Here is a 23,767-nt window from a genome sequence, read left to right as displayed (position 1 = left end):
CCTATGAAAACGTGCTGCTGACTCGTTCCACTCTTCCACCGCACACTGCCCGCCTGCCCCACTAGGCCGGTCCACTCAAGCCGTGCGAGCAGAAAATATCTCTCGGAGAGTCGGAGGGCCGTCAGTGTCCACCGTCCACCACATGTCCAGATCCCCCGTACCATTGCCCTCCGGTGCACGGCCAGGAAGACGAAACGGTCGCCGCGCCGCGCCGCGCGGCAGCATCCCCGTGACACCTGACGCGCCACCGCACCACCGTGCTCGGCTGCTGTTGGCACCAGGGTTAACCATTTCGTTTTCCGGTGAAATCCCGGTGATCGGCGGAAACGGAATTCGAATTTTGGTGAATTTCGGCGATTTTTTTTAAATTTTGAATTTTCAAAACGAAATTTTCCGAAAATACCGAAATATTTTTTCCCGGTACCGAGCGGAAACGTCAAATTTCACCGAAATTTGGGCGAAATTTCAAACCCTTGTTGGCACCCGCCTCGCCTTCCACGCGCGGGGCCGGCGACCGGCGACTTCTCGCCCCCGCCACCCGTGCCGCACGCCGGGCACCTGTTTCTTCTTTTTCTTTATCCCCCACGCCCCTTCCCCCCGATTCCTTTCCCCGCCCGCCCCGTTCCACACTTCCATTCCCCCAGGGTCCCCCGACTGCTCCTCCACCGTCCTCCTCCGCTCTCCCGCGGGCGCGCGCGGCGGGGGCCGAAACGACCCAGGTGCGTGCCCTCCCTCCCCCTTCCCGCCTGCTGCCTCGCAGTTCTCGGCGATCGGTCTGACCCCTGCGAGTTCCCGGTCGTTAGCGGGGTCGGGGGTTTAGGCGCCCTGTTCCGCGGGTGGGATCAGGTTCGTGGTCGCTATTCCCACGCCGGGCGGCTTTGTTTCTTCGCCGGGAGATCGCTTGGTTTGGGGTTTCCTCGTTTGATGTGACGCGGAGTGTGGTTTGGATCCGTTCCACCTCGCAGCTCCTCCGGCGGTCCCCGGCTCCCGGAGGATCGGAGCTGCCTACTGGCAGTTGCCGTGTCGCGTTGACTCGATCTCGACCTGGCGGCGTGGAACACCGTCAGTGCTCAGATCCAGCCCTCCGCCATGTGAGGGCCGATTGCCTGCATCGTTCCCGCCGTGCTAGTGCCTTGAATGCTGTTGCATCTCCATGTCTGCTCGCTGTCGGTCCTGGAGAGTGGAGATCGTGGATGACATTGACTTGGCCTGCCGGCCTGCCCTATTCACTTCCCCCCATTTCGGAGATTTCGATGTTTGGCATTGAATTATCAACAGTCGAAGCCTGCGGCTGTCTGTATATATTATTGCTAGATTGCTTTTCTTCTGTTTGCAGTGAGACCATGACTGTGATGTGTGTTTATGTGGCTTTTAAACTCGGTATGGCATTCATAAAGCTGCAGCTGCGAAAGTAGGCAACCCTTCCCAGTGCCTACCGAAATCTATAAAATACGTGTTCAAGTAGAGTATCACTACAACCAAAATTATTCGTGCCCCTGCCCTCCCCTCCTGATCTGAAATCTGTAATGAGTGTGCGATTTCTTTGCACAATGTAGCTGATTGAAATTATTTTTGCGTCTTCATTCTTCTCATAATAGTATTTCTGCACGTCTTGCAGCTACGCATCTATCCGTGCTGCTTCACCAAGGTGCTGAAATGTCCTTTCTGTTCAAGTCAAGCAACAGTGGTACAACTGAGAAAGGCTTGTCCCTAGAAGAACAACAAGAAAAAGTGAGCGTGCAATACTGCCTAAACATCTCCGCTGGATCCCTTTTAGTAAATTAGTTTCTTTGAAGCGCTAACTTGCTGTACTGTTTTATGGATCAGATAAATGAATTACGCAAGGAGCTTGGTGAATACTCATCAGCAGCCATTCAGGATTTCCTTTCAGATGCCTCGTTGTCGAGATTTCTTCGAGCAAGGAACTGGAATGTGCAGAAAGCTAGTAAGATGATGAAAGCAGCTGTGAAGTGGCAGCTCGCGTTCAAGCCAGAGAACATTTGCTGGGTATGTTTATTTTCATTGAAGATACATGTGTTTACAGGCTATACATAGACTAGTAACTAGTTCATACAAACATTGATGGGAAGTAGCTCACAAATTGTATGGATACCTCCCTAAAGGGTATAGCATTCCCCTTGCATAGTGTGTCGAATCTCTCTTCTGCAGGGTTGCAGTGTGTAGTCTGCATACCTGTTGTGTCTTGACTCTTGAGCTAGATAAGAATCTCTGAAGACGTGCATGAATCACACAATATGTATGGATCAACAAGCTGAGACGTGATGCGTAATAGTGCGTGACCTAGTCAAAAGGCTACCTACCAAGTTAGCCTGCATATGTCACCCTGCAGTTTCTGCTATTCTTAGGGCACAACAGATGTATTTTGCCAAAAACAACAATAGCGTGGACCCCAGGACCAGCTGATAATAGCTATTACAGAACACACAGTGTTTACACACATCTTTTGGAAATAAGGTGGTCTGCTAGAGAACGTCCCGTGGCTCGTTCCTGTGATTGCCAATTCTTCTCTCGACTGTATCTCTCCGCTACTCCACTCGAACCATGTAGGCTGCCAGGTCTTCCTTCCACAATCACATGGCTTCAAGGTCCTCATCTCCTCTAGATCTGCTTTCATGAGCCCCTCACCTGGACTGTGCGGTCCACCCTAAGATGGTGAGCACGTGAGAGGCGGTGAGTGCCTCTTGGCTTGGCAGCCACTGGGCTGGTGCCCCCTCACCCCATTCACTCCCTCTCTTGGGCAACCGTGTGCTGATGGGAGCAGCGCAGATTGGAGCCAAGGATGAGGAGTGCAGATTGGCAGGTAGTGACCATTGGTAACGGTAAGCTTTACTAGCTATCGTTCATGCTGGTTGTCTGCCTGTCGGCCAGCTGCCCAACTACATAATACTAATATATGCATTTTGCAAGTGCTGTGCTTATACCTCTGTACTGATGTTTGCTTATTTATTTATTTTTTCTAGTTTAATGAATAAGACATGCGAGAGAGATTTTAGCTGATGTCAAAGTCATAAATCTCAGTGATAAATACAAGTATTTTGATGAAAGCGCATCGCCAGGCAGAGGCATTGACCAAAAACAAGGGCTAGAAGCAAACAGCCAACAACTGAATTATCCATTTTTCTTTAATCTAAATGTAAACACTAACACTGTACAGACAATGTATCCCTTGCTGCCAGCATTTTAATCAAAATGTAAACATTAACACTGTGCAGCTAATTTATTCCTTGCTGCTGGCAGTAGCGCTATTGCCAACTCAGTGCTTAACACCCGGTAGTAACGCAGCATTTATAGTTCTTACCCACCTTTTCTCTACCCATTAGTAAAAAGCCATGGCAGTTCAGTATAAGCTATCTGGAAGTTTGGTATAAGAGGAATAAGCATGGCCAGTATTAGTTTGAGCACTAATTTAAGGATTATTTTCATTGATTGTTGGGAGAACAGCTTATAGTCCAAAACCCGCCAGTATTTGTTCTTAGCAATTATCTCATATTTTCCTGTTTTATAACATAATAACTTATCTCACCCTTTTACCACCTTCAGGCAGATATTGCACAGGAAGCAGAAACTGGAAAGATATATAGGGCAGATTACAAGGACAAACAAGGGAGAACTGTTCTTGTATTGAGGCCTGGCTTAGAGGTTAGTTTAGATACTGCAGTAAATTTCTGGAAATAATTCAGTTGGCATCTTGAGATATTGAGATTTTGTTCATCTTGCAGAGGTGTTATGTATGATTCTGCATTAGATATAATATAACTGCCATTTAATACGCTCGGAAATTAGAATTTAATTATATGAGTATGTTACTAAGTGCTTGTAATAACCATAATCGTAGTGTTATCTGCGAAGTGCTAAGCCTGTCCATATGAGTATAAACTACGAATGCTGAGTATGTGGTCTGTCAACCCTTATGATGTAACTACAAAATCAATCTATTAGGAGAAACAAAAGGAGAAGTTCAAGCTTTGCACTGAACACTATCTTTCTTTCCCTTAGTTACCATAACATCTTTATAATATCAATTGGAGTGTTAACTGTTGATTTTGAATGGTAATAGTTTACTTCGAGGATTGCCTATTTTTGTGTTGATTTGATGAACTGATATAATTGTGGAGCCTAGGTGCAAAAGTTTCTCAAACAAATGCGAAGCGCCTGTTTTTTTTAACACTGTTTTTTTTTTTACAATGGAACAGAACACTACCTCAGCAACAGGGCAGATCAAATATCTAGTTTACTCTCTGGAGAAAGCGATTATGAACCTGACAGAAGATCAAGAGAAGATGGTGTGGCTGACAGATTTCCAGAGCTGGACATTGGGAAGCACACCACTGAAGGTGACCCGTGAGACTGTCAATGTCTTGCAAGACTGTTATCCTGAGAGGTTGGGGCTAGCAATCCTTTACAATCCTCCTAGGATATTTGAATCATTCTGGAAGGTGAGCACAACTGACTTCTGTTCAATTATTCCAGCATTTTATCTGTTTTTTTGTTGGTCATATTCACCATATTGTAGTAGGTATGCTTCAGTATTGGAGTGATTGCTACACTGATTTTGTGATATTGGTCCACACTGATGGGATTTGGTCAACTACTTATTGCACCTACATTCTCTAGTTAGATTCGTTTGTCAAATAGTTAAAAATTTTTGTTATCCCATCTAATATCATTCTCAATGAATTTAAACTAATAAAATTGAAATGTAATTGTCTTCATCTGTGTTCCATGATGTGTTCTGTTGTCTGCTGGTACCTAAACCTGAACCCAAACTGTGGAAATTAAACTATGAGATCCTACATATGCACACTGAAAATACATTGCATTGAATCAATTTTTGGATGCAGCAGCAGTCTTCAGTCCTTTTGACCCTCATTATAATACAATTTTCACTGCTTTCATCCTTTCTACTCTCAAGCAAGTCATTCTAGGGATCATAACGCCAAACAGTCTAACCATAATTACAACTGACAGATAGTGAAGCCTTTCCTGGACCATGAGACCCGCAAGAAGGTGAAGTTTGTGTACTCCAACGACAAGGAGAGCCAGAAGATAATGGCAGAGGTATTTGACATGGAGGAGCTCGACTCGGCATTCGGGGGGAAGAACCCAGCTACATTTGAGTACAACAGCTATGCAGAGCGAATGCAGGAGGACGACAAGAAAATGGGATCTTTGCACAGCTCAACTAATAGCTTCCTTGGATCATCTGAGAAGGAGGCTAATGGCGCAGACTCGGACGCCTCGAGCGAGGCCTCCTTCTACAGTGGAACCGACTCTCCGAGACATGGTGACGATGAACACAGCACCCCAAAGAAGAACGGCTGAGCTGGACTTCTTTGGCTGCTCGAGCTGACAGATCACGCTGGAGCTATTGTCTAGGTCGACAACTCGACATACAGTTATCTAACTGGAGCTATTGTCTGGACCGATGAGGGCACCAGTTTACAAGCTGGTCAGATCACGCTGTCGGGTCTAGAAGGGATGTATGTTTTATGTCCATGATAATTTAGAGAATATGGAAGAGAGTTTAATTTGGACCATCAATAGCGATGTACTACATGAATTTCTCAATAAGATGGGCTTCGTCGAGCCATTTGTTTGGTTACTCGTCGCAGGAGCCCTATATGTGTTGCACTAGCGCTACCCAGATTTTTCTAAATGTTGCCGAAGAACGTATATCAACTTGAACAATTATAAAAATTGTAACAGCCCACTACCGCAATTAACCTCGTATATAACTGATGATGTCGTTATAAGACAGTAACGTTGGCTTCAAAACGGGTGTCTTTTATTATACCCAACCCTAGAGTAATCCCTTCGACGACCACAACAACAACATAGCTTTTTTTCCCAAGCAAGTTGGGGTAGGCTAGAGATGAAACCCGAAAGAAATAAGTTCAAGGTTCAGGCACATTGATAGCTAGTCTCCAAGCGCTCCTATCCCCAAAGCTATCTCTTTAGAGATATTCCAATCCTTAAGGTCTCTCTTAACCGACTCATCCCACGTCAGTTTAGGTCTACCTCTACCCCTCTTTACATTATCGACCCGCTCAAGAACCCCATTACACACATTTAGGATAAATTAGTTACTTCATTGAGCTCTATGAAAAAGGTGATTTCCTATCACCGGGCAAAGTGAAGTTGGGTTATACGGCCAGACTCTTGCACACAACCTATCTATCATCCAAAAATCTATTTTGAACCACCACCCAACTAAAGAATTTGCATTTTGGGTTATACGGTCAGACTCTTGCACACAACCTGTCTACCATCCAAAAATGCGAACAGGTTTCTGCTATATCAACGAAACTCACACACTCTTGTGTGGTTGGTTCAAAAAAAAAAAATGTGAATAGCCAGACTCTTGGACACAACCTATCTACCATCCAAATTTTTTTGAACCACCAGTCAACTACAGAATTTGCATTTTGGGGCGTCCAGGCCGATCAAATGATCCCGTTGAAGTAGGTGCTGATTGCCCCTAAGAAGCGTGCGCGGATAGATGTTGCATTCATCACGCGTCAAACTAGGTGTGTATGAGCCTAAACCGACGGCTTGAGGAAGCAGATATATACAATTTGAAACACAATTGACATATTTCTACACAATGGAATAGAAGGAGTAACGTGGTCTCACCCATGCCGTGCACTAAAAGTTTCAATCAAAATATGAAGAGATAGAATGATAGATCATACAATTATCTATATACATGTGCAAAATTTGAGATGCAACAAAAACTTTGCAAAAAAAGAGAAAACAGAGGCTGTGTTTAGTTGGAGAAAATTTTTAGGTTTGAGTACTGTAGCACTTTCGTTGTTATTTGTCAATTAATGTCCAATCATGAACTAATTAGGCTTAGAAGATTCATCTCGTCATTTACAGTTGAATTGTATAATTAATTATTTTTTTCAACTGCATTTAATGCTCCATGCATGTGTCCGAAGATTCGATGCGATGGGTACTATAGGAAAAATTTTGGCAACTAAACAGGACCAGAAAATGGATAGTTATGGATTGAACTGTTGCTCGTATTCATATGCCGATTTCTCATTTTGTTTCTTGTAGAAGTTTTTGTTCAAATTCGAAATTTGCATAGGCAGATTATTACTGTAACAGCCCTATGTTAATTAACAGAAGAAACATGTCATCATGTGCATCATTAAGCATTAAGCATAATTAACTCACACATAGGAGAGAATTGAATCTTAGGCTAATCCATTGTTTTTAGTAGTGGCGGACAGTTCGCCCCGATTCGGCGGACGGTCCGCGGTTCTGCCACGTGGCCGACCACGGTCAACCTCGGACTCATCGACTTCCCCTGCCACGTCACCCACCAGCGGACAGTCCGCGCCTCACTCGTGAACGGTCCGCTAGTGCATCTCCGATGCGTGTCATACGCGCAGAGACTTGGCGCCACGTACCCCCTCGCGGCCCCACTCGTCAGCCCGACCCTCTAACACATGGGAGTCTCCTCCTAGTCTTCTCTCTCCCTCATTCACTCCCCTCACCTTCTCTCTCAAGCCCCAAGCCATGGAGGAGCTCCACACTCTCCCCCACCATTGAAGCCCCTCCACCTCGCCGGAGCATCGCCGGAGGACGCAGGAGAACAACGCCGGCGAGCTGCACCATCCCGATCTCCTCTTCTTCCTTGGTGAGGAGCTTTCCCAACAAGCTTCTTCTTCCACTTCATCCCCTCCCTCAAGCTTCAAGCAAGGAAGACGATCCCGAGCTTCCCCAAGCCCTCCCCGTCGCCTTGGAGCCCTCGCCGGTATTCTACTCGACGCCGGTGAGTGTACCCCCTCCCCGATCCGTTCCCATTGACTAAGATTGAAGCCAAGAGCTCACCTAGAGCACAAACCACCATTGATGATCTAGAGCTTCGAAACCCTAATGCATATGAGGTTTAGTTACCAAAGTGAACTCACTAAACTCCCAGAAACCTCTAGGAACAAACCCCACCCTAAACCGTGGCCAGAATTGCCGGCGGCAAGCTCGCCAGTGAGCCTCGGTCGTATCGCGGACAGTCCGCCCGACATGGCTGGACGGTCCGCCAGCTCCCGACCAAACCAACAGAGTCTCTGCACGATTTCAGCCTTTCAAAAATTGAGAGGCGGACGGTCCGCTTAACCCACACGGACAGTTCGCGATTTAGTCAGAGAGCATATTTTCACCCTAACATAGTCCGCAACTGACCGGCGGACGGTCCGCCACTTGGTCCGCCGTTCAGACCGGGCGGTCCGCTTCCCTGACCGGACGGTCCGACCTTACTTGTTCAGCACCCTTGCACTCATTCATGAACAACCCACTTGTACACATTATACCTAGACTCTATATCATGGTTTGGCCTTGTTAGAACATGCCTCCTCATGTCATTTACACATCATGGCATACACTCATGACATACTCATTTATCAAGCATCAATTGCATTCGTGTAGAGACCGTGACACCGGAGCAAGAGGAGGGTGAGCCGGAGCCCATGGGAGACGACGCTTCTTTTGAGACTCAAGGCAGGCACCTAAGCATTCTCTTATCCTATATTTTGGATCAATGAAGTTTATATATGTATCTTGATTGCGCATGAGTTACTATGTATATGTATTAATGTTTGCTTAGAACCCATTCGATGCATTACCAACCTTGCTTAGGATATTTCCTCATAGTTGAGTATGGTTGTTAGGAGTCACGAACAATATGCTTAGCCATGCTTAGCCTCGGTAGAAGACAAGAGGTGGCAAGGCACCGCCACTCGCGAGCTATAGGATGCTTGATTAATTCTACACTCCTAGATGATGATGAAATAAATGTGAGCAACTATGAATTGTGATTCGAACTTGGGCAAGAATGGTAGGGCCATGATGGAAAGGAGTCCAAATGGTTAGTCTTGCTTGAGTTGGTTAAGGACCGTCTCTTTGGTCGCCGGTCTCTTGAGCACCTTTTAGTACAAACCACATGCTTGATAATGGGAAGGCAAGCCAATTAGCATGAGTCACACCTTGCCTTGATCGGATTCGGTGCGGGTCGTGATGGAGTGTGGTCGACGGTTTCTGTGTACTTGTCCTTCCGGACCGTTCGATCATAGTCGGTTGTGTTTGTGTGAACGGTTGGGGTATGAATCAACCCTTATCCTTGGCCGTGGGTATGGGCGTTGGTCTTAGCCTCGTGTAGGTAAATTTGTACCCCCATGCAGGGTCTTTAATCTATTGCAATAGCCGCGCTCTCGGACAGTGAGCACGCTCTTTGAGGTTCGCACCATTGTAAAGTTTCGTGATGAGTTCATGGAAGATTGATCTCGAGTTGTATATGATCACTTTACTTACGCAATTGTATTGATGTATGACTTAGAGATTATAGATGCTTGTCTTTTGCTTATCACAACTTGATCAAAGATAGATGCTTTTTTATAAAACAAATTAAATGCCATGACCTAACCTTTGCTACTAACCAAATGCATTCTCCTTGAGGTCGGAATATATATACCCATGTTAGATAAGTTCTGCGAGTACCCTTTGTACTCATGGTGCTATCGTTAAGTTGATGCAAGTGATGCGCAGCCGGAGGCCATGTTCGGCTACTTCTACCCCGCAGACGGAGGTGCGGGTGAGGAGTAGATGGCCGGTGGCTTTGTGAAGGGCACTATCGGCATATAATGTTTACCTTCTTATTTTGCGATGTATGAAGTGCTAGTTGTAGAACTATCCGCTGCAAAACTCTGAGACTTGATGTACTACACTTTAAACTCCTTTGTAATATTCACTTGTGTATAGATGTGATTGTGTATGGTATTGTTATTGTGCTAGTGGAGTGTGTTTAAATTCTGGGCATGCTCATGACACATTTCAAAAACTACCGGAGTTGGTTCTCTCTAATCGAGTTGATCAATAGACGATGACTCGATTAGGCGGGATCAAATTGGGCTGATTCCCCACAATTACACAATGTACGCCTTCCATATTTCTCATCCCCGTGAGTCCGTGACGCATGGGTCCATCCTCGTGGGGCCGGTCGTCGCGACTCATCAGTCCAACCTCTCATCCATACGCATCACGGCATCAGCTATTCGGCTCCAATCCAACTGACGAAGCTGCCCTCGGTCAGGGAAAAAAAAGAAAAGAAATCCAGCTGACGAAGCAGCAGGCACAAGCCCTTCAGAAACCTCAGCTCTGCTCCGCGTCCTGTTTCCCAGCGAGATCGTCGACCGGCGGCCGACCGCACATGCCCGGCCCATCCCCTTGCTGGTTGCTGCCCTTGCTTTGCTTTGGAGGCTTGGAGGAGGATTGGAAGGAACAGCGACGCGCGCGCGCTTCGAACAAGCAGAGGCGATCAAACCCGTTGGCGTCGCGCGCGAGACGATTCAGATCTGCTCCGCCGGCGGCGCGCGATGATGGGGCGGCGCCGCGGCCACGTACGCGCGCGCGCGCGCTGGCAGGGCGTGTCTCGGTGCCTGTCTTCCATGTCCTGTTCCGTTGCGGCCGGGCAGCAGGGTGCTAGGGTTGCATACGGGGCCATGCCAATGCCAGGCCGGGCACCAAGCACGACACTTGGTCATCCCTCGACGTCTTATCCTACGCTACAGTCACCCACTGTGCTCCATGACGTGATTGGCGCCATTTCTTTCTTCCTTTGTTTGGTTTTTTTTTGCTCTTCTTTGTTTATTTTTTCAAAAAATTATTAGGCGAATGTTAAAAGTTGTAAAAGCGACAGCAATTTCGATTAAGGTAATAATTGAGCCTAAATTGTTGATCATAATTAATGTAGCTTTTGGATGTGTGCATACATGTTTCTCATGCGGTCATGACTCATGCCCGTGTTGATCATAATTAATGGCTCTAGTCTTCATCTAGCATGAGGTGGACACAACGAACTTGCTGGTAGCTCGACGTGCACTTCATGTGCTCCCTACAGTAAGGAGCTCATGCCTATATGCAGGAACAAGCCAAACCAGCTAACACTAGATTATATTCACCCATTCCTTCAGTTTTCTTTTCTGAATTAACCATAGAACCCACCATGCATTATGGCGAAAATCTATTTGAGAGACGACCAGGCTTATTGCAGTTCAAAATTGAATTGATTCTAGCCCAATATAGTTGTAATCCAATCGCAACTAATTTGATAATGCAAGTAAGAAGATTCTGATTTATTTCCTGAACACGAAAAAAGATATGATCAATTGATGAGAAGAAGCTACCTCTAAATATGCAAGTGGGTACCCAATAGTGTTTTTTTAATCAGCTAATTAATTACGATGGCATACCACTTTAGTTTATTTCTCCTCCAAATTATTTACATAGAATGTCATTCTAATTCATTTTATCAACTTTAAACTAAAATATATACAACTTGCATTCCTGCCTACCTCCAGCCAGCAGAATGGATGAATGTTCCTCTCTTGAAGTCTGATGACATGCCGGAGACATGTCGATCGAGCGGCCTGCCTCTCATCAGTGGGTGACATGGCAAAATCGCCTCCACACTCAAATGCAAAAAGGGCGAGATGAGACGACCTGTCACACTGATTATTCATCCAATAGATACGGATTTTGCAGGCAGGGTCGCTCCAGTGCACAAGCGATGGAAATGGGCGAAAAAAGTCCGTTCAGAAAGGAATCAGATGACGGTAATGTGCGTGCAAAGTTTTAGGAGAAAATGCACGTCACCACCGTAAGCCCGGAGAAAATGATCATAGAATACAAGTCCGATCCCTCCGGAGAAGAGGGCAAACATATTTTAGAATAGCTTTATGAGCCATGCTCCGGTGATTGCATCGCTGCTCACCCCGCCGCTCGTGCAGGGGCTCAGACCGGACCCGCTTGGAGGGGGAAGTCCTTACCTGGTAGTCAGTGGCGAATCTAGTATGAAATTTTAGGAGAGGTTTATTTTTATCTTCTTCCTTTTTATTTCTCTCCTTTTCTTCTTCCTCTTCCTTCATTTCTTCTTCCTCTTTATCATTTATGGTTGAAATTTGTTGGAGGGTTTTGGGAGGCTCAATGGGGGTAGGGGGCTGGAGCCCCCCCTGCACCCCCTGGATCTGCCCTGCGGATAGTTTGACAAGCACATATGTAAACAAAATATATTTTAAACAAACATTAATATCACGTGCTTTTACCGTTTACTCTTTGCTGTATTAAAATATTTAAAATAAGGTAGATATCGATCCCACCATATTTGGTACTAGTCCATCAATTGGGTACTTTCTAGTACCTTTTTCTCTAGTATTTTTTTCTCTCTAGTACCTTCTGTGTCTGATCTCGCTGGCTGGGTGGTTCCTATTTTTTCCTGTAGATTTTTTATTATTATTATTATTATTATTATTATTATTATTATTATTATTATAAAAATAGTGCTTCATCTGTGTCACGTTTGGTCTTGGTCTACGATGTTCTTGTGCTTGTCTTGAGAACCGCGTGAGAGAAAATCCGACCATTGGCGAGTGTTTCACAGCAGATCTATGAGTATTGAGGTGCCTCATTTTGTGCAATAACTAGAAGAAATTAAAACACCACGAGTGGATGTATGATATTGTCATAAGACAGCAGTTTCACTCTCACCACGATCCAAATAAACAAGCTAAAAGCATCCACATTTGTACATAGCGACAACGTCGTGAACTCGTGATAACAAATATATCGACATAATTTTAATCCTCAAAATCTACCAACAAAAAGGACAACCTCGTGCGCGCTTGTCACCGCCGGCCCGGCTAGTTGACGGCGCGCGCGCGCGTCACGTCCGGACCGGCACGTGCGCGCGGCGGCCGGAGTGGTACCGTGCCGCGCCGTCGCCGCCCATCTTCCTGCCGGCCGCGCCCGGGTACGCCGGCGGCCGGACCACCCGCACCGGCGTGGGCCCGACGCTGACCGCCTTCTCGCACCGGCAGCTGCTCCTGAATCCGCCGCCGCCGCCGCTTTTCTTGCGGCCGGCGCTGCGGGACATGGCGGCGGTGAAGCCGGCCTCGGGGGACTCCGGGACCGTGTAGCGGAGGTCGTCGACGTAGCACGCGGACGCCGCGCTGGAGAAGTTGGCCACGCTGGCCGCGTCGAACGCGCCGCCCTCGGCCGTGACCTCGCTCCACACCACGCTGGCCTCGCTCGCGGGGTACATGCACTCGCTCAGCGCCGGCTCGGCGGCGGCCGCCGCCGCCGCGGAGCCGTAGGGGAGGTCGTCATCGGCCGAGTTCCGGCGGCTGCCCCGCCCGCGGTACGTGGTCGGGTACGACAACGACGCCGCGAAGCTCTCCAGGTCGAACAGGTCCGAGCTCGCGTCGCTCATCGCCTCCTCGTCTGCCAGCGCCGCGGCCGGCGGCGGAGCGCGCGCCGGGAGCAGCCCGGCGCGGCACGCCAGTGGCATGGCCGGCGGAGGGTCGGCGAGGATCACCGAGTCCTCGTCGATGGGGTGGAACACCTCCAGCGACACGCGCGGCGGCTCGTCGAAGACGCTGCCGTTGCTCACGACCCTACCGGCGCCGAGCGCTGTTGGGAACGTGAACCCCCCGGAGGTCACGACGCGGCGGTCGATATCCGCCTTGAAAGCGGCCAACGGCGCGCCGCCCGCGCTCCGGCTTGGCGCCGCCGCGAGGACGCTCTCGGCGGCGAGGGGGAACGCGCGGCTCCCCGGCGTCACGGTGACCTTCACTTTGGCGAGCTCCTGGTGAGCACCGGCTGCAGCTCTTGGAGGAGACGGGTGCGTCGCCTTGAAGATGTCGCTGTCGAGGCACTCCTCGACGGCGGACTGCGGGCTGAACCTGGCGTCGGAGTGCGCCGCCGCCGGGCTCCTCGGCTCGGACGCGACGTCGACGGTGACCGCCTTCCTGCCTGCGCAGGGGCAGTCGCGGCCGAACAGCGTCCACCACTGTCCGGAACCACCGCCCCTCTTCCTGCCGCGCTGGTAACCCTGGTCGCTCCCGTACGCCGCGCCGGCACCGGCACCGGCCGCCTTCTGCTGCCTCGCCGCGGCCGAGTGGTGCGCCACGGACAGCAGCCCGGACCGGCTGTTCCAGCTGGCCTCGGACGACGCGGCGGTGCGCCCGCTCAGGCTGGCCGCGTCCACCGCCGGAACGGACACCCGCGTCAGCTCTGCGTGATCAGGGTTCGGCGCCGGCGCGGCGTCGCGCCTGACGACGTCGGCCGCGCTGAAGCTGAAGTAGCGTTCGGCCGTGAAGATGCCGATCTCGGCGCCGCTCGACCGGCGCCCCGACGACAGCGCCGCCGGGCGGAGGTGCGCCCCGCCGGGCCCCGTGGCGGCGGCGGAGAGGCAGACCGGTCGCGCCGGCGCGATCCTGTACCTGTCCATGCCGCCGCTGTATGTACTGTGTGCGTGATCGATGAGGAGGCGGGGGAAGAAGACGGTGGGAAGGATCGTGATTTGTAGGAGCAGGAGCGCGGGTGGAGCCAAGCGAGTACAGACTGGAGGACGGGGATGGCGCGCCGGGGGAGGAGCACGTAGCGTAGCGAGCGAGGCGGGCGACGAGTGCCCGCGGGAAATCCAATTTAAAAAGCGTGTGGCTCCGGTGGCGCGCGCGACGGCGGCATGTGTGGGACGGGCCCAAGACGCCGGCCCACCCTGCTGCAGCGTGTCGGCGGCGGCGGCGGCCTGCCGGCCGGCTCGCTCACGCTGCCACGCCGGTAATCTGATCCCCAAGTTGCAAATGTGAGCGTCAGTTTCTTGCTACAGAGATGCCCGAGGTTGATGGCTTTGGGCTGTGCAAGTAGAAGAGGCTGCAGGAGAGGCACGTCGCACGCTGAATCGAATCCAAAGGAACAAGGCGGAGGTTGATTCATGGCGTGCGTGAAGCAGATGACCGAGCAGTCTCCACGCGGGCGACAAAGATCCATGGCGTCCAGAGCAAATTCCGAAGAGATTCATCGTTGCCCAGTTCCGAGTTCCTGCAAATCATGTTGGCAGGGTAAAAGCTCGACGGGCATTGAGCATGTAAAAAGTTCAGCAGAATTGGTAGCAGGCCGCTGATGCGCCCTGGAGCTTAGAATGCAAAGGGTGTAGCATTGCCAGTTACTACTTACTACCCTCGTCCCAGCACCACCATTTAACCAAAATCTGCAGCTCGCATGGCTTTCAGAGTGCGAGGTGCTTCAAAGGAGAATCTATTAATTCGTCTAACAATATGCTCGAAAAGGGAACGGCAATATTCTAGTAAAACGACATGATTCACCCGTTGCTGTGCAGTTGTTCCCACACCACACATAGGCAACAGCATTATGTAAAGGAAATCATAGACAACATCCATACATGCCACAATATTGCAAATAAACCAATGAAGCGCCCGAAAACACCACAACAAATAGGTTGGAGTACTAAATAGGGTCCATGAAATAAGTTCCAAGTCAGCTTCACCTGACCCTGACAACCACAGATACCAAAGTTCAGGAGTTACAAAAAGTTCTGATAAACGGCAAGGATACATCACCAGGCTGCTCGACTCAGCTCTAAATGGTAGAGCCATAGTGCATTTGCTCATAACTAAAAGTCTAGGATAGCTGGTATTCAGAAGATTACTGGACCAAAAGCTAGATCTAAATAACCTAAGCATGGTTAATCATCCTGCTCCACCTGTACGTTCTGCAGCTTCAAATCGAGCCCGTCCTCATCGTCATCGTCCTTGGCATCTTCGTCGTCCTCCTCCTCATCACCGCCATCAGGCTCCCCCTCAGGATCGTTCTCATCTAGTGAGCCCAGAACATCCAGCGAATTCTTACCAGCCTTCAAAATATCTTTCACCTCATCAATCCCTTCATCGGAGATGAAATTACCATTGATGTTCAGTTGCACAAAACCAGGTTTATTTGCAACTGCCCGTGCAAAGCAACGTGCTCCAGCCCTCTGAAACATGTTTGTGCTTACATCAAGTTCCTTCAGATCTGCGTGGCCATCTTCCAAAGATTTTGCAATAATCACAGCACCAGCATCCTTGAGTTCATTCTCAGCCAAGGTCAGCTTCTTGAGTGACTGCATGACCGTTAAGCATTCTGCTATAGCTGGGGCTGCTTTGGCATTTATTTCGTTTCCAGCCATTTCAAGGACTTCCAACTGTGGTGCTAACTGTTTGAGGGCATTGACAATTGCAACTGCACCCTTATTCTCAAGATTGAGGTCACTGAGGTAAAGCTCAACAAGATCAGGAAGCTTTGGAAGGGTTTTGCTAAGAGCAATCCCTGCATCAACACCGAACAGGTTATCCCTAAGATCTAGTTTCTTCAGATGTGTACATGTCCCCAATGCCTCAGACAATGCGACACCACCATCAGACCCTATCCTTGTTGCTGAGCACCTGAAACTCTCCAGATTTGGTGACCGCTTAACCATTTCAGCAACATACACAGCACCTTCATCTCCAGTCATGTTGTTGTGGAAGTGGAGAACCTTAAGCTTCTCAGTTGAAGGAATAAGCTCAGAAAGAGCTTTTGCAGCATCTTCTGATATGCCATCGTTCATGACATAGAATTCCTCCAAATTTTCCTGTGACTTCAGGAGCTCACTGAATGCCCTGACACCCTTCTCACCTAGTGCATTGTCAGATATGTTTAGATATCTCAGTACAGAACCCTCTAGTGCTTTGGAGAATATGTGCATCACATCAAGAGCTTCGTCCTCTGGCCTTCCTGCGACAAAATCGGATATATCTACCTCCGTAAGCTGATTCTTAACTGACTCGAGAATAGGTCCAGCAACATTAGCAGCATCAATACCAAAGCTCCTATTGCTAAAGCAAATCCTTTTATATGAGTTTCCTGGTTTGGTTAGTGGACTCAGCAGTTCCTTTGCTTCCTCTGCCTCGATAAAGGCACGCTTGCCACCAGATATATCTAATACAGAATCACCACCAAGAGGTGTATCAGACACTGGTGCTTCTGATTCTGCAGTAATCCTTGGGCCTTTCTTTAGAACTTCCAACATCATCTTGCTAGTTTCTTTGGCATACAGCTGGACAGCAGCACTCCCATCACCATCAGGTTCTCTCTTGAAATGCTCATCTGCAGATGTAAAGCCCAGTTGTTCAATCCTTTTAGCATTCTCATGAGCCTCTTCCTTGCCCAAAAGTCCATACTTGCGAGAAAATATGGACTCAGTGGACAGATTCACTGTCATTCTCTCTACAAGCATGAGGCGTGTGCTTTCACTTGGTGGCCACAGCTTGATGGAGAATGTCCTGGGTTGGAAGTCTTGTCCTGCTGAATCCATTTGAAAAGCTTCAAAATTGACACCGCACCCTAATAGTACAGAATGAATTATTAGCTTTCCTGAGACTATATATCATAGTAGCCAAAAGAGCAATATATCAACTACAGTATGTACTAAATGAAGAGAAGAGTCTCCTGGACTCCTGGAGGAACCAAATAAGTACAGTCGTGAGAGAATGCATAGAACTAAGCATGGTTAATTAATCAAAATGTACATTACAGTACCGACATCAATTGATTAAATAAATACATAGGCCACAAACAATTCATTCAAGTGGTTTGCTTACAATCTTGCATGTACGAGACTAACAAATCATTTACTCGTCAGAAAAGCATGAAGAGCTTCGCGAGTTCCATCAAAAGAAAAATAAAGCTCTATCAGCGTTGTCCGAGAAAATAAAAACTCGCAGCAAAAACAGGGAATTGATCTAAAGTTACATTGGACAAGGGTCAATGAGCCCCTGAATGTTGCAGTGAGCCAGTGAATCGGGATTTGCGCAAAAATAGCTGCAGTGCATCACAGGGAAGGAAAAGATCTTGCAAACGCAGGGGCGGACCCAGCATAGGACATGGGTGTGCTCATGTAACTGGATTCAGATCCGAATACAAATACATGTAACTGGATTCAGATCCGAGTACAAATACAAAATAGGGGAAGACCCGATAGTTTTCGCAAACGAAATCGAAGTTAGTAGGTAATATATTGTAACTGGATTCAGATCCTAATACAAATAGTCTTGTTAGGGTTTGGGGTGCTCCGTCTCGCACAGCAGAAGGAAAGAGAAGGGGCGGGCATACCTGGTTGATGCTCGTCGGCTGCAAAAGGGCTGGGCGAAGACGTGACAAATGGCGCCGCCGCTCGCCCAGTCGCGCCGCCAGGGAAGGAGGAGCAAGGGAGGAGAGAGTCCGAGAGAAGAGGAAGGTTTAAGAAAAAGGGAGGAGATGAACCATTTTTTGAAGGCAAAATTTGCTGCAGGACACTGTAAATGGTGTTTTTTCTCATGACCACTAAAAAAGTTTGTCTTTGCTAAAAAACTATATATATTTGCTGAGGGACATTGTACCCACTATTTTATTCTATTTAATTATAGAGTGATGTTGAAAGACAAATTTACCCCTAGTGCTTATCCTCTCCAGCAGTACTGTTTTTTCTCGCGCCTCTCAAACTAGCTGCAGTGCGCCGTGCGTCTTGGCCGGAGCTCCCTGCGCAAGGGAAGGCAGACGCGGACAGGCCGGCGGCCTGCTCTCCCAGCACACCACGCAAGGGAGGGGTGGACGCGGACGGGCCAGTCGCCCGCGCTCCCAGCGCGGCAGGCGAGTAAGGTGCGCACGGGCCGGCCGCCCGGCGGCGCTCCCAGCGAGAGTGGGGCGGACGGGCCGGCCGGCTGGCGGCGCTCCCATCGCGGCGCGCGAGGAAGGGGCGGACGGGCCGGCGGCGCTCCCAACGCAGCGCGGGCAGCGCCGCTCGCGAGGGAGGGGCGGACGGGCCGGCAGTGCTCCAGCGTGGTGCGAGGTAGGAGAGGGGCAAGGACAACGAGGGAAATTCATGTAGCTTTCTATTAAAATCTAATATTATAACGGGTTCAGTGTTCTCTAACAAATTACCATTTTTGAGCAATGTCTTCTAACAAAGACATCATTTTTTAGTGGTTTGTGGCAAAAACCAACTTTGAACGGTGTCCGCTGGCCAATTTTGCCTTTTTTTGAAATATAGGAGGAGATGAACCTGAGGCGTGAGCCAGCGGGAGGCTGTCAATGAGCCGAGCTCGAGCAACCCTGCCACCTCAAGCTGGACTGCCGGAGCATCCGAGCCGAGGTGGATATGAGCCTGTCATTACTTAACTTTTGGGGATTACATTAGAGGACTCCACAATAACAGCATTGATGATACTCACTCGATCCACAAAAGAATATAATTTTTGCTTTTTGAGAAGTCCAATTATATCAATTTTAACTAAATTTATATAAAAAATAATAACATATATGATACAAAATAAATATCATTAGATTAGTTATAGATTAAATTTTTGTAATAATTTATTTGAAGATATAAGCATTAATACTATTTAATATAAATTTGGTCAAACTTGAACTAGTTTAACCGGCACGAATCTAACAATTGTATTTTTTTGGATGGAGGAAGTAGATAGAAGACACACATATAAGATCAATTTTAGTGAAAAATGTCATCGTACACTTACTAAAACAAGAAACTTGGTAATTGTCTCGGAGAAGTGTTATGGTGAATATACTTTTCTTTTATCCTATGAAACTCCTCTCTCCTCATAGATGACTCTTTTAATTTTCTGATGTGATATAACATTTAATGCTTATAACACTTATACGACAGTTATTCTGAGAGACGGATTTAATTTGATGAATGGATGGAAGGAAAAGCTAAAAAAACATGCATATCTAGTTATTTAGTCTTATTATTTTGTGCCTATTTAGGTACTGCTGACAGTAATAGATAATGACGCGCACTGGATGTTGTCATTGATCACGCATCACATATTTACCAGACACCTAACTGCTGCTATAATCTTTTGATTTTACCAGCAAGACCGGATCTTCGCACATGGTTTACCCAATTACCCAGCATGGCAGCATGGAGTCAGGGGCGACTAATGGGCCTGTGGGCCGGAGGTATGGGATGTGAGCTATAACTTTTCAGCCCAAAGGAGAAATTGGGATTGGGAGTTTGGAAGCCAGTTGTGTAGCGTAATTATCATAATTTCGATTCATATACATAGTAGTTACACTACATATAATATTTTTTTGCCAAAAGAAATTACCTACATAGTAGTTACACTACATATTTTTTGAATACAAGTAGACCCGCGATTTAAAGGGCTGAACTTCAAACATTTCTGCAAGGCAACGTCATCATGAACAAACAAATAAGTTACAAGAATTTTGTCTTGTCAGAATTGAATTATGCCAAGCTAGAATTGAGCAAAAGATTATGTTCGAGTGATGGAATATATGAAGAAAACCTCACGACAGTTCGGGAATTATTGGACCACAAAACTTGGCCTGAGGCCATAGGCTATACATCGAGACAAAGATAAAAGCCAAAATTTATGAACAGGGTATATATAGTATCCTGGGGCAAAAATACCATTTACAAAGAAGTGCCTCATTAAACTGGCTAGAAGTGGTAAGCGCATTCATGGTTCATAGAGGGTCCCCCTCTTGTCTTGCATAGTTGAGAGGATAGTTTCTCAAGACAGGCAAGTTACAATGGCGAGGAGCTTCTTGCCTTGTGCATGTCATCATGAGAAGCAGAGCGGGCAAAGGACTGCGATGCCATGGCTGTATGTGGAGAAGAGCGGGCAGAGGAGGGTGATGACATGGCAGCGTGATAGGATGATGAAACCAGCTGTGCAGCTGCTGGTATTGTACCACCTACAGATCGAAGATAAAAATAACTTCAGTGATAACAATGTCATGCGGTGAATGTATTGTCTAACTGATTCCACGGAATAGTCATATCAAGAAGAAGCAAAAAAAAAAAAGTTGAGAGCCATACTTGCTTACCACGCATCTTCACTACGACATTCAACTATCTATACAGCTAATAAATGCTCTACACCAACCATGAGAAGCATTATAAATTGAAAAATGTGCAATTTCTGATTGTGTCATGACAGCCGATGGCCACATTTCAGTTCCTCCTCACTCGGTGCCTCCCACAACGCTCGCATCCACCATGCATGGATTTGGTTTCTGACCCCACCCACTTCGCAAAAGGTCGCCAGCCAGCAATGCCAACAGCCACCCACAACCATGGCAAGAATTCGCTCACTCAATCGATTGATCCCAGATTTGTTGTGTGATCTCCTATTGCTGAGGTTAATTATGTTGGATGTTTTTCTATATAGACCACCATGGCGCACACCATCGCCAAAAGCAGCAACGCCCCGGCCAATGTGTAATATGTTAACGATTCGTATAATTCAACAGGCAAGATGATGTGCACATAAATTGCCTTACAAGGGTTTAATCACACAAGTGGTTACTGGAGGTTTGCAAAAGCAAAATATGAATGACATTGTATGGTAGATACTTAACAGGATATACTTTCCCAATTACTAAAGGAACATGTGCATTTTATCAATAGTGAACAATATGAACTGTCTAACATAACCAACAAACGGAACTTATCCATAACATAAAATCCCTGTAAATGGAATGTAGTTATATCCAGCATTACCATGATAATAAAAACGCTAATATTATTGACAAGAGAATATGCACATAAAATAGCTAAACAGACGAAAATAAGTACATCTAGAAGATATTAAACGCCTAACCTGCTAATCCAGCACATGCAGAAGAGAAAACAATAACTGGGGGTGCCTGCATGAGGGGAAAAAAAGGAGGATCAGAGTAAGTACTGCTTTGAACCAGATCACCACATGATCCATTTTTTATTGTTCTTGACCAAAAAGACAGTGCCCAACATTCCTGAGAATATCTGATTTGATGGTATTGTTAAATGGAACAAGGTCTGATTGGATATTCAGCTCTGTCCATAGACAAGTTGTGAATGCTGTGTTTACAACAACTTAGAATTAATTAGGTCTTGACTGTTGGTACTGGTACACATAGAAAATGACACATCTCCCCCTTTCAGGTCCTGATGACCTTGAAGGCTGTATTGGCCAAGGTCATGAAGTTAATAAAAATTCCTAACTCCAAATGTTCATGCAAAACAGCTCCATAAGAAAAGTATGGATGTATGAACTATAAGTAATGTGATAACTTACACCAACAAGAAAATGCATCCACATTGGCCCCTTTATGTAACGTCGAACAACAGGCATAGCTGCATTAGAATTTCAAAATAATTATCATTTGTACAGCAGCACCAATTGACAAAGACTTACAATATACCCAGCAAAAACATCTACATGACATAAACAAAGATGAGCAAATATAACATGAACTAATGAGGTGGAGGATCTTCCATATGTACCAGGTGGGATCTGGATGAACAAACATTTTGCCATGTGCAAAGCATTATTTTCAGATGAAAAGACAATCCCAATTGCCATGTGCAAAGCATAATTTTCAGATGCAAAGACAATCCCAAATCGGGAGGACAACATAAATAAAGTTTTTTTTCTGGCCCAACAGAATAATATAACCATGCAAGTTTCCGGTGGATTGAATGCTAAATGAGGTTCAGCACGGTACGAAAGGCAGGTATCGACTAGCAACACAACTCAGAGTCAGAAGTCACAATACATATGCAAGATGAGCTGCAGATAGTAGATCCCAAAATAACTGCCACACCCACACATCAACTAGTGTAGAAGTAACTCTGATCGATTACAGAAGAGAACATACTGTGGTTGAAGCCATAAAATGCTCCCGCTATACCCCCAACAGCGGAACCAATCTGCCACAAGATGGAGGTAAACATGTGTAAATACTAAACTGCCACAGCAAAGTACTAAGATCTTACACAACACCAGTCACACTAGAAAAGGGAACATACCATGGAGAAGCTATCTCGAACCATTGGAGACACCGTCCAGCTGCTTGTTTCCTTAAAGCAATAGCAAAATCGAGCATCAGTCCAGTTGTGTTAATTACTTAGAAAATTAGCCTAGAATTCTTCCACCAACTCCAAAAGCAAAGCTCCCTGCTGGGCATCCAATGTCAATCTGCATAAAATGACTACTCTCGAGAACATAGGCGTATCTGAGCACCAAAACTCGCAGAACGAACCAAGACAGGCCAAAATTAAGGTAGGTAAATTAAAGAAAAGGACACTACGGACCGTGGAGAACCAGCCACTAGATGCAGCGAAAAAAATGCAGGTCAAGCTTATCACAAACATGGAATTAGCCTAGTATTCTTCCTCCAACCCCGATAATAATCCCCGGCCGTGCTGCCGATTTCGATTTCTGCAAACTAAGTACTTTCATGAACAGCTCATCTAAGTACCAACAACTTGCAGAACGGGAACGAGGCGGAGAATCAACAACCACTAGTAGCAGTAACAACAGGTTAGGCGACAGGCGTACACAAAAACATGGACGCAGCAAAGCCACCGCGACTCTGCCCGGATGGCGGTAGGATCATGGACGGGAGGGAGAAGAACGATCGCGGGGAGTCGCCGTACCATGTCCTTGGAGAGCGGCCCGGCGCAGTGGTGGCACCGCCGGGGGATCTCAGGGCACCGCGCGGCGTCCCCCGCGGCGGCCATGGCGCCCGCGGTAGGGATCGATCGGAGCGATCCGCCTCGAGCTCCCGGGAGAGAGGGGAGATGCCTGTCGCCGCAGCAGCCGAAGGAACTGGAAAACCCTGCCACCGCAGCGATAAAAACCCTCGTGCCAGCGCCGCGCACGCAGATTTCCAGCGGCCGGGATCGGGCCACCGCACGGGCCGCGCGCCGGCTGCAGCCGTCCGATTCGTTGCATTCCGTGGTCCGAATGGGCTGGGCGGCCCACGGGAATATGTGATTGCGGGTTCTGCTGGGCCGGGAAGTGGAGGTAGAAAAACTCTAACTCTTTTTACTGTTCGGCCCACCCAACAGCCGATT

At 47.5% G+C, this 23,767-nt stretch overlaps 4 protein-coding genes across 4 annotated transcripts; 1 reads left to right on the top strand and 3 right to left on the bottom strand.

Annotated features, from left to right (window-relative positions):
• The first annotated feature begins 557 nt into the window (after positions 1-557).
• LOC120672856 (phosphatidylinositol transfer protein 3-like) lies at positions 558-5,625 on the top strand. Its single transcript, XM_039953461.1, has 6 exons — positions 558-719; positions 1,619-1,731; positions 1,828-2,007; positions 3,562-3,660; positions 4,215-4,457; positions 4,990-5,625. The coding sequence occupies exons 2-6, from the start codon at positions 1,657-1,659 to the stop codon at positions 5,341-5,343; spliced, it is 951 nt and encodes a 316-aa protein (XP_039809395.1). The 5' UTR covers positions 558-719; positions 1,619-1,656; the 3' UTR covers positions 5,344-5,625.
• Positions 5,626-12,531: 6,906 nt separating this feature from the next.
• On the bottom strand, positions 12,532-14,851 carry LOC120672982 (protein PHYTOCHROME KINASE SUBSTRATE 4-like). Its single transcript, XM_039953641.1, has one exon. It carries the CDS (start codon positions 14,306-14,308, stop codon positions 12,743-12,745), a length of 1,566 nt encoding a protein of 521 aa, XP_039809575.1. The 5' UTR covers positions 14,309-14,851; the 3' UTR covers positions 12,532-12,742.
• A 403-nt stretch (positions 14,852-15,254) lies between these two features.
• Positions 15,255-18,231, bottom strand: LOC120672981 (RAN GTPase-activating protein 2-like). The gene is made up of 2 exons (XM_039953640.1): positions 18,010-18,231; positions 15,255-17,241 (listed from the first exon to the last, which is right to left on the bottom strand). The coding sequence occupies exons 1-2, from the start codon at positions 18,212-18,214 to the stop codon at positions 15,566-15,568; spliced, it is 1,881 nt and encodes a 626-aa protein (XP_039809574.1). The 5' UTR covers positions 18,215-18,231; the 3' UTR covers positions 15,255-15,565.
• A 1,931-nt stretch (positions 18,232-20,162) lies between these two features.
• LOC120675568 lies at positions 20,163-23,547 on the bottom strand. The gene is made up of 6 exons (XM_039956764.1): positions 23,348-23,547; positions 22,718-22,768; positions 22,567-22,618; positions 21,984-22,042; positions 21,528-21,573; positions 20,163-20,619 (listed from the first exon to the last, which is right to left on the bottom strand). The coding sequence occupies exons 1-6, from the start codon at positions 23,429-23,431 to the stop codon at positions 20,450-20,452; spliced, it is 462 nt and encodes a 153-aa protein (XP_039812698.1). The 5' UTR covers positions 23,432-23,547; the 3' UTR covers positions 20,163-20,449.
• Positions 23,548-23,767: the final 220 nt, after the last annotated feature.

Source organism: Panicum virgatum, chromosome 5N (genome assembly GCF_016808335.1).
Source record: "Panicum virgatum strain AP13 chromosome 5N, P.virgatum_v5, whole genome shotgun sequence".
In the NCBI taxonomy this organism is placed as follows: Eukaryota; Viridiplantae; Streptophyta; class Magnoliopsida; order Poales; family Poaceae; genus Panicum; species Panicum virgatum.
This window is presented reverse-complemented; position numbering and strand designations above follow the sequence as displayed.

Coding starts and splice junctions, on each gene's coding strand:
- LOC120672981 (XM_039953640.1), bottom strand. CDS start 18,214: ATGAGAAAAAACACCATTTACAGTGTCCTGCAGCAAATTTTGCCTTCA. Junction 17,242..18,009: donor AGCCGACGAGCATCAACCAG/GTATGCCCGCCC, acceptor CTGTACTATTAG/GGTGCGGTGTCAATTTTGAA.
- LOC120675568 (XM_039956764.1), bottom strand. CDS start 23,431: ATGGCCGCCGCGGGGGACGCCGCGCGGTGCCCTGAGATCCCCCGGCGG. Junction 22,769..23,347: donor GGCCGCTCTCCAAGGACATG/GTACGGCGACTC, acceptor TATTGCTTTAAG/GAAACAAGCAGCTGGACGGT. Junction 22,619..22,717: donor TTCGAGATAGCTTCTCCATG/GTATGTTCCCTT, acceptor ATCTTGTGGCAG/ATTGGTTCCGCTGTTGGGGG.
- LOC120672982 (XM_039953641.1), bottom strand. CDS start 14,308: ATGGACAGGTACAGGATCGCGCCGGCGCGACCGGTCTGCCTCTCCGCC.
- LOC120672856 (XM_039953461.1), top strand. CDS start 1,657: ATGTCCTTTCTGTTCAAGTCAAGCAACAGTGGTACAACTGAGAAAGGC. Junction 2,008..3,561: donor AGCCAGAGAACATTTGCTGG/GTATGTTTATTT, acceptor TACCACCTTCAG/GCAGATATTGCACAGGAAGC. Junction 4,458..4,989: donor TATTTGAATCATTCTGGAAG/GTGAGCACAACT, acceptor TACAACTGACAG/ATAGTGAAGCCTTTCCTGGA.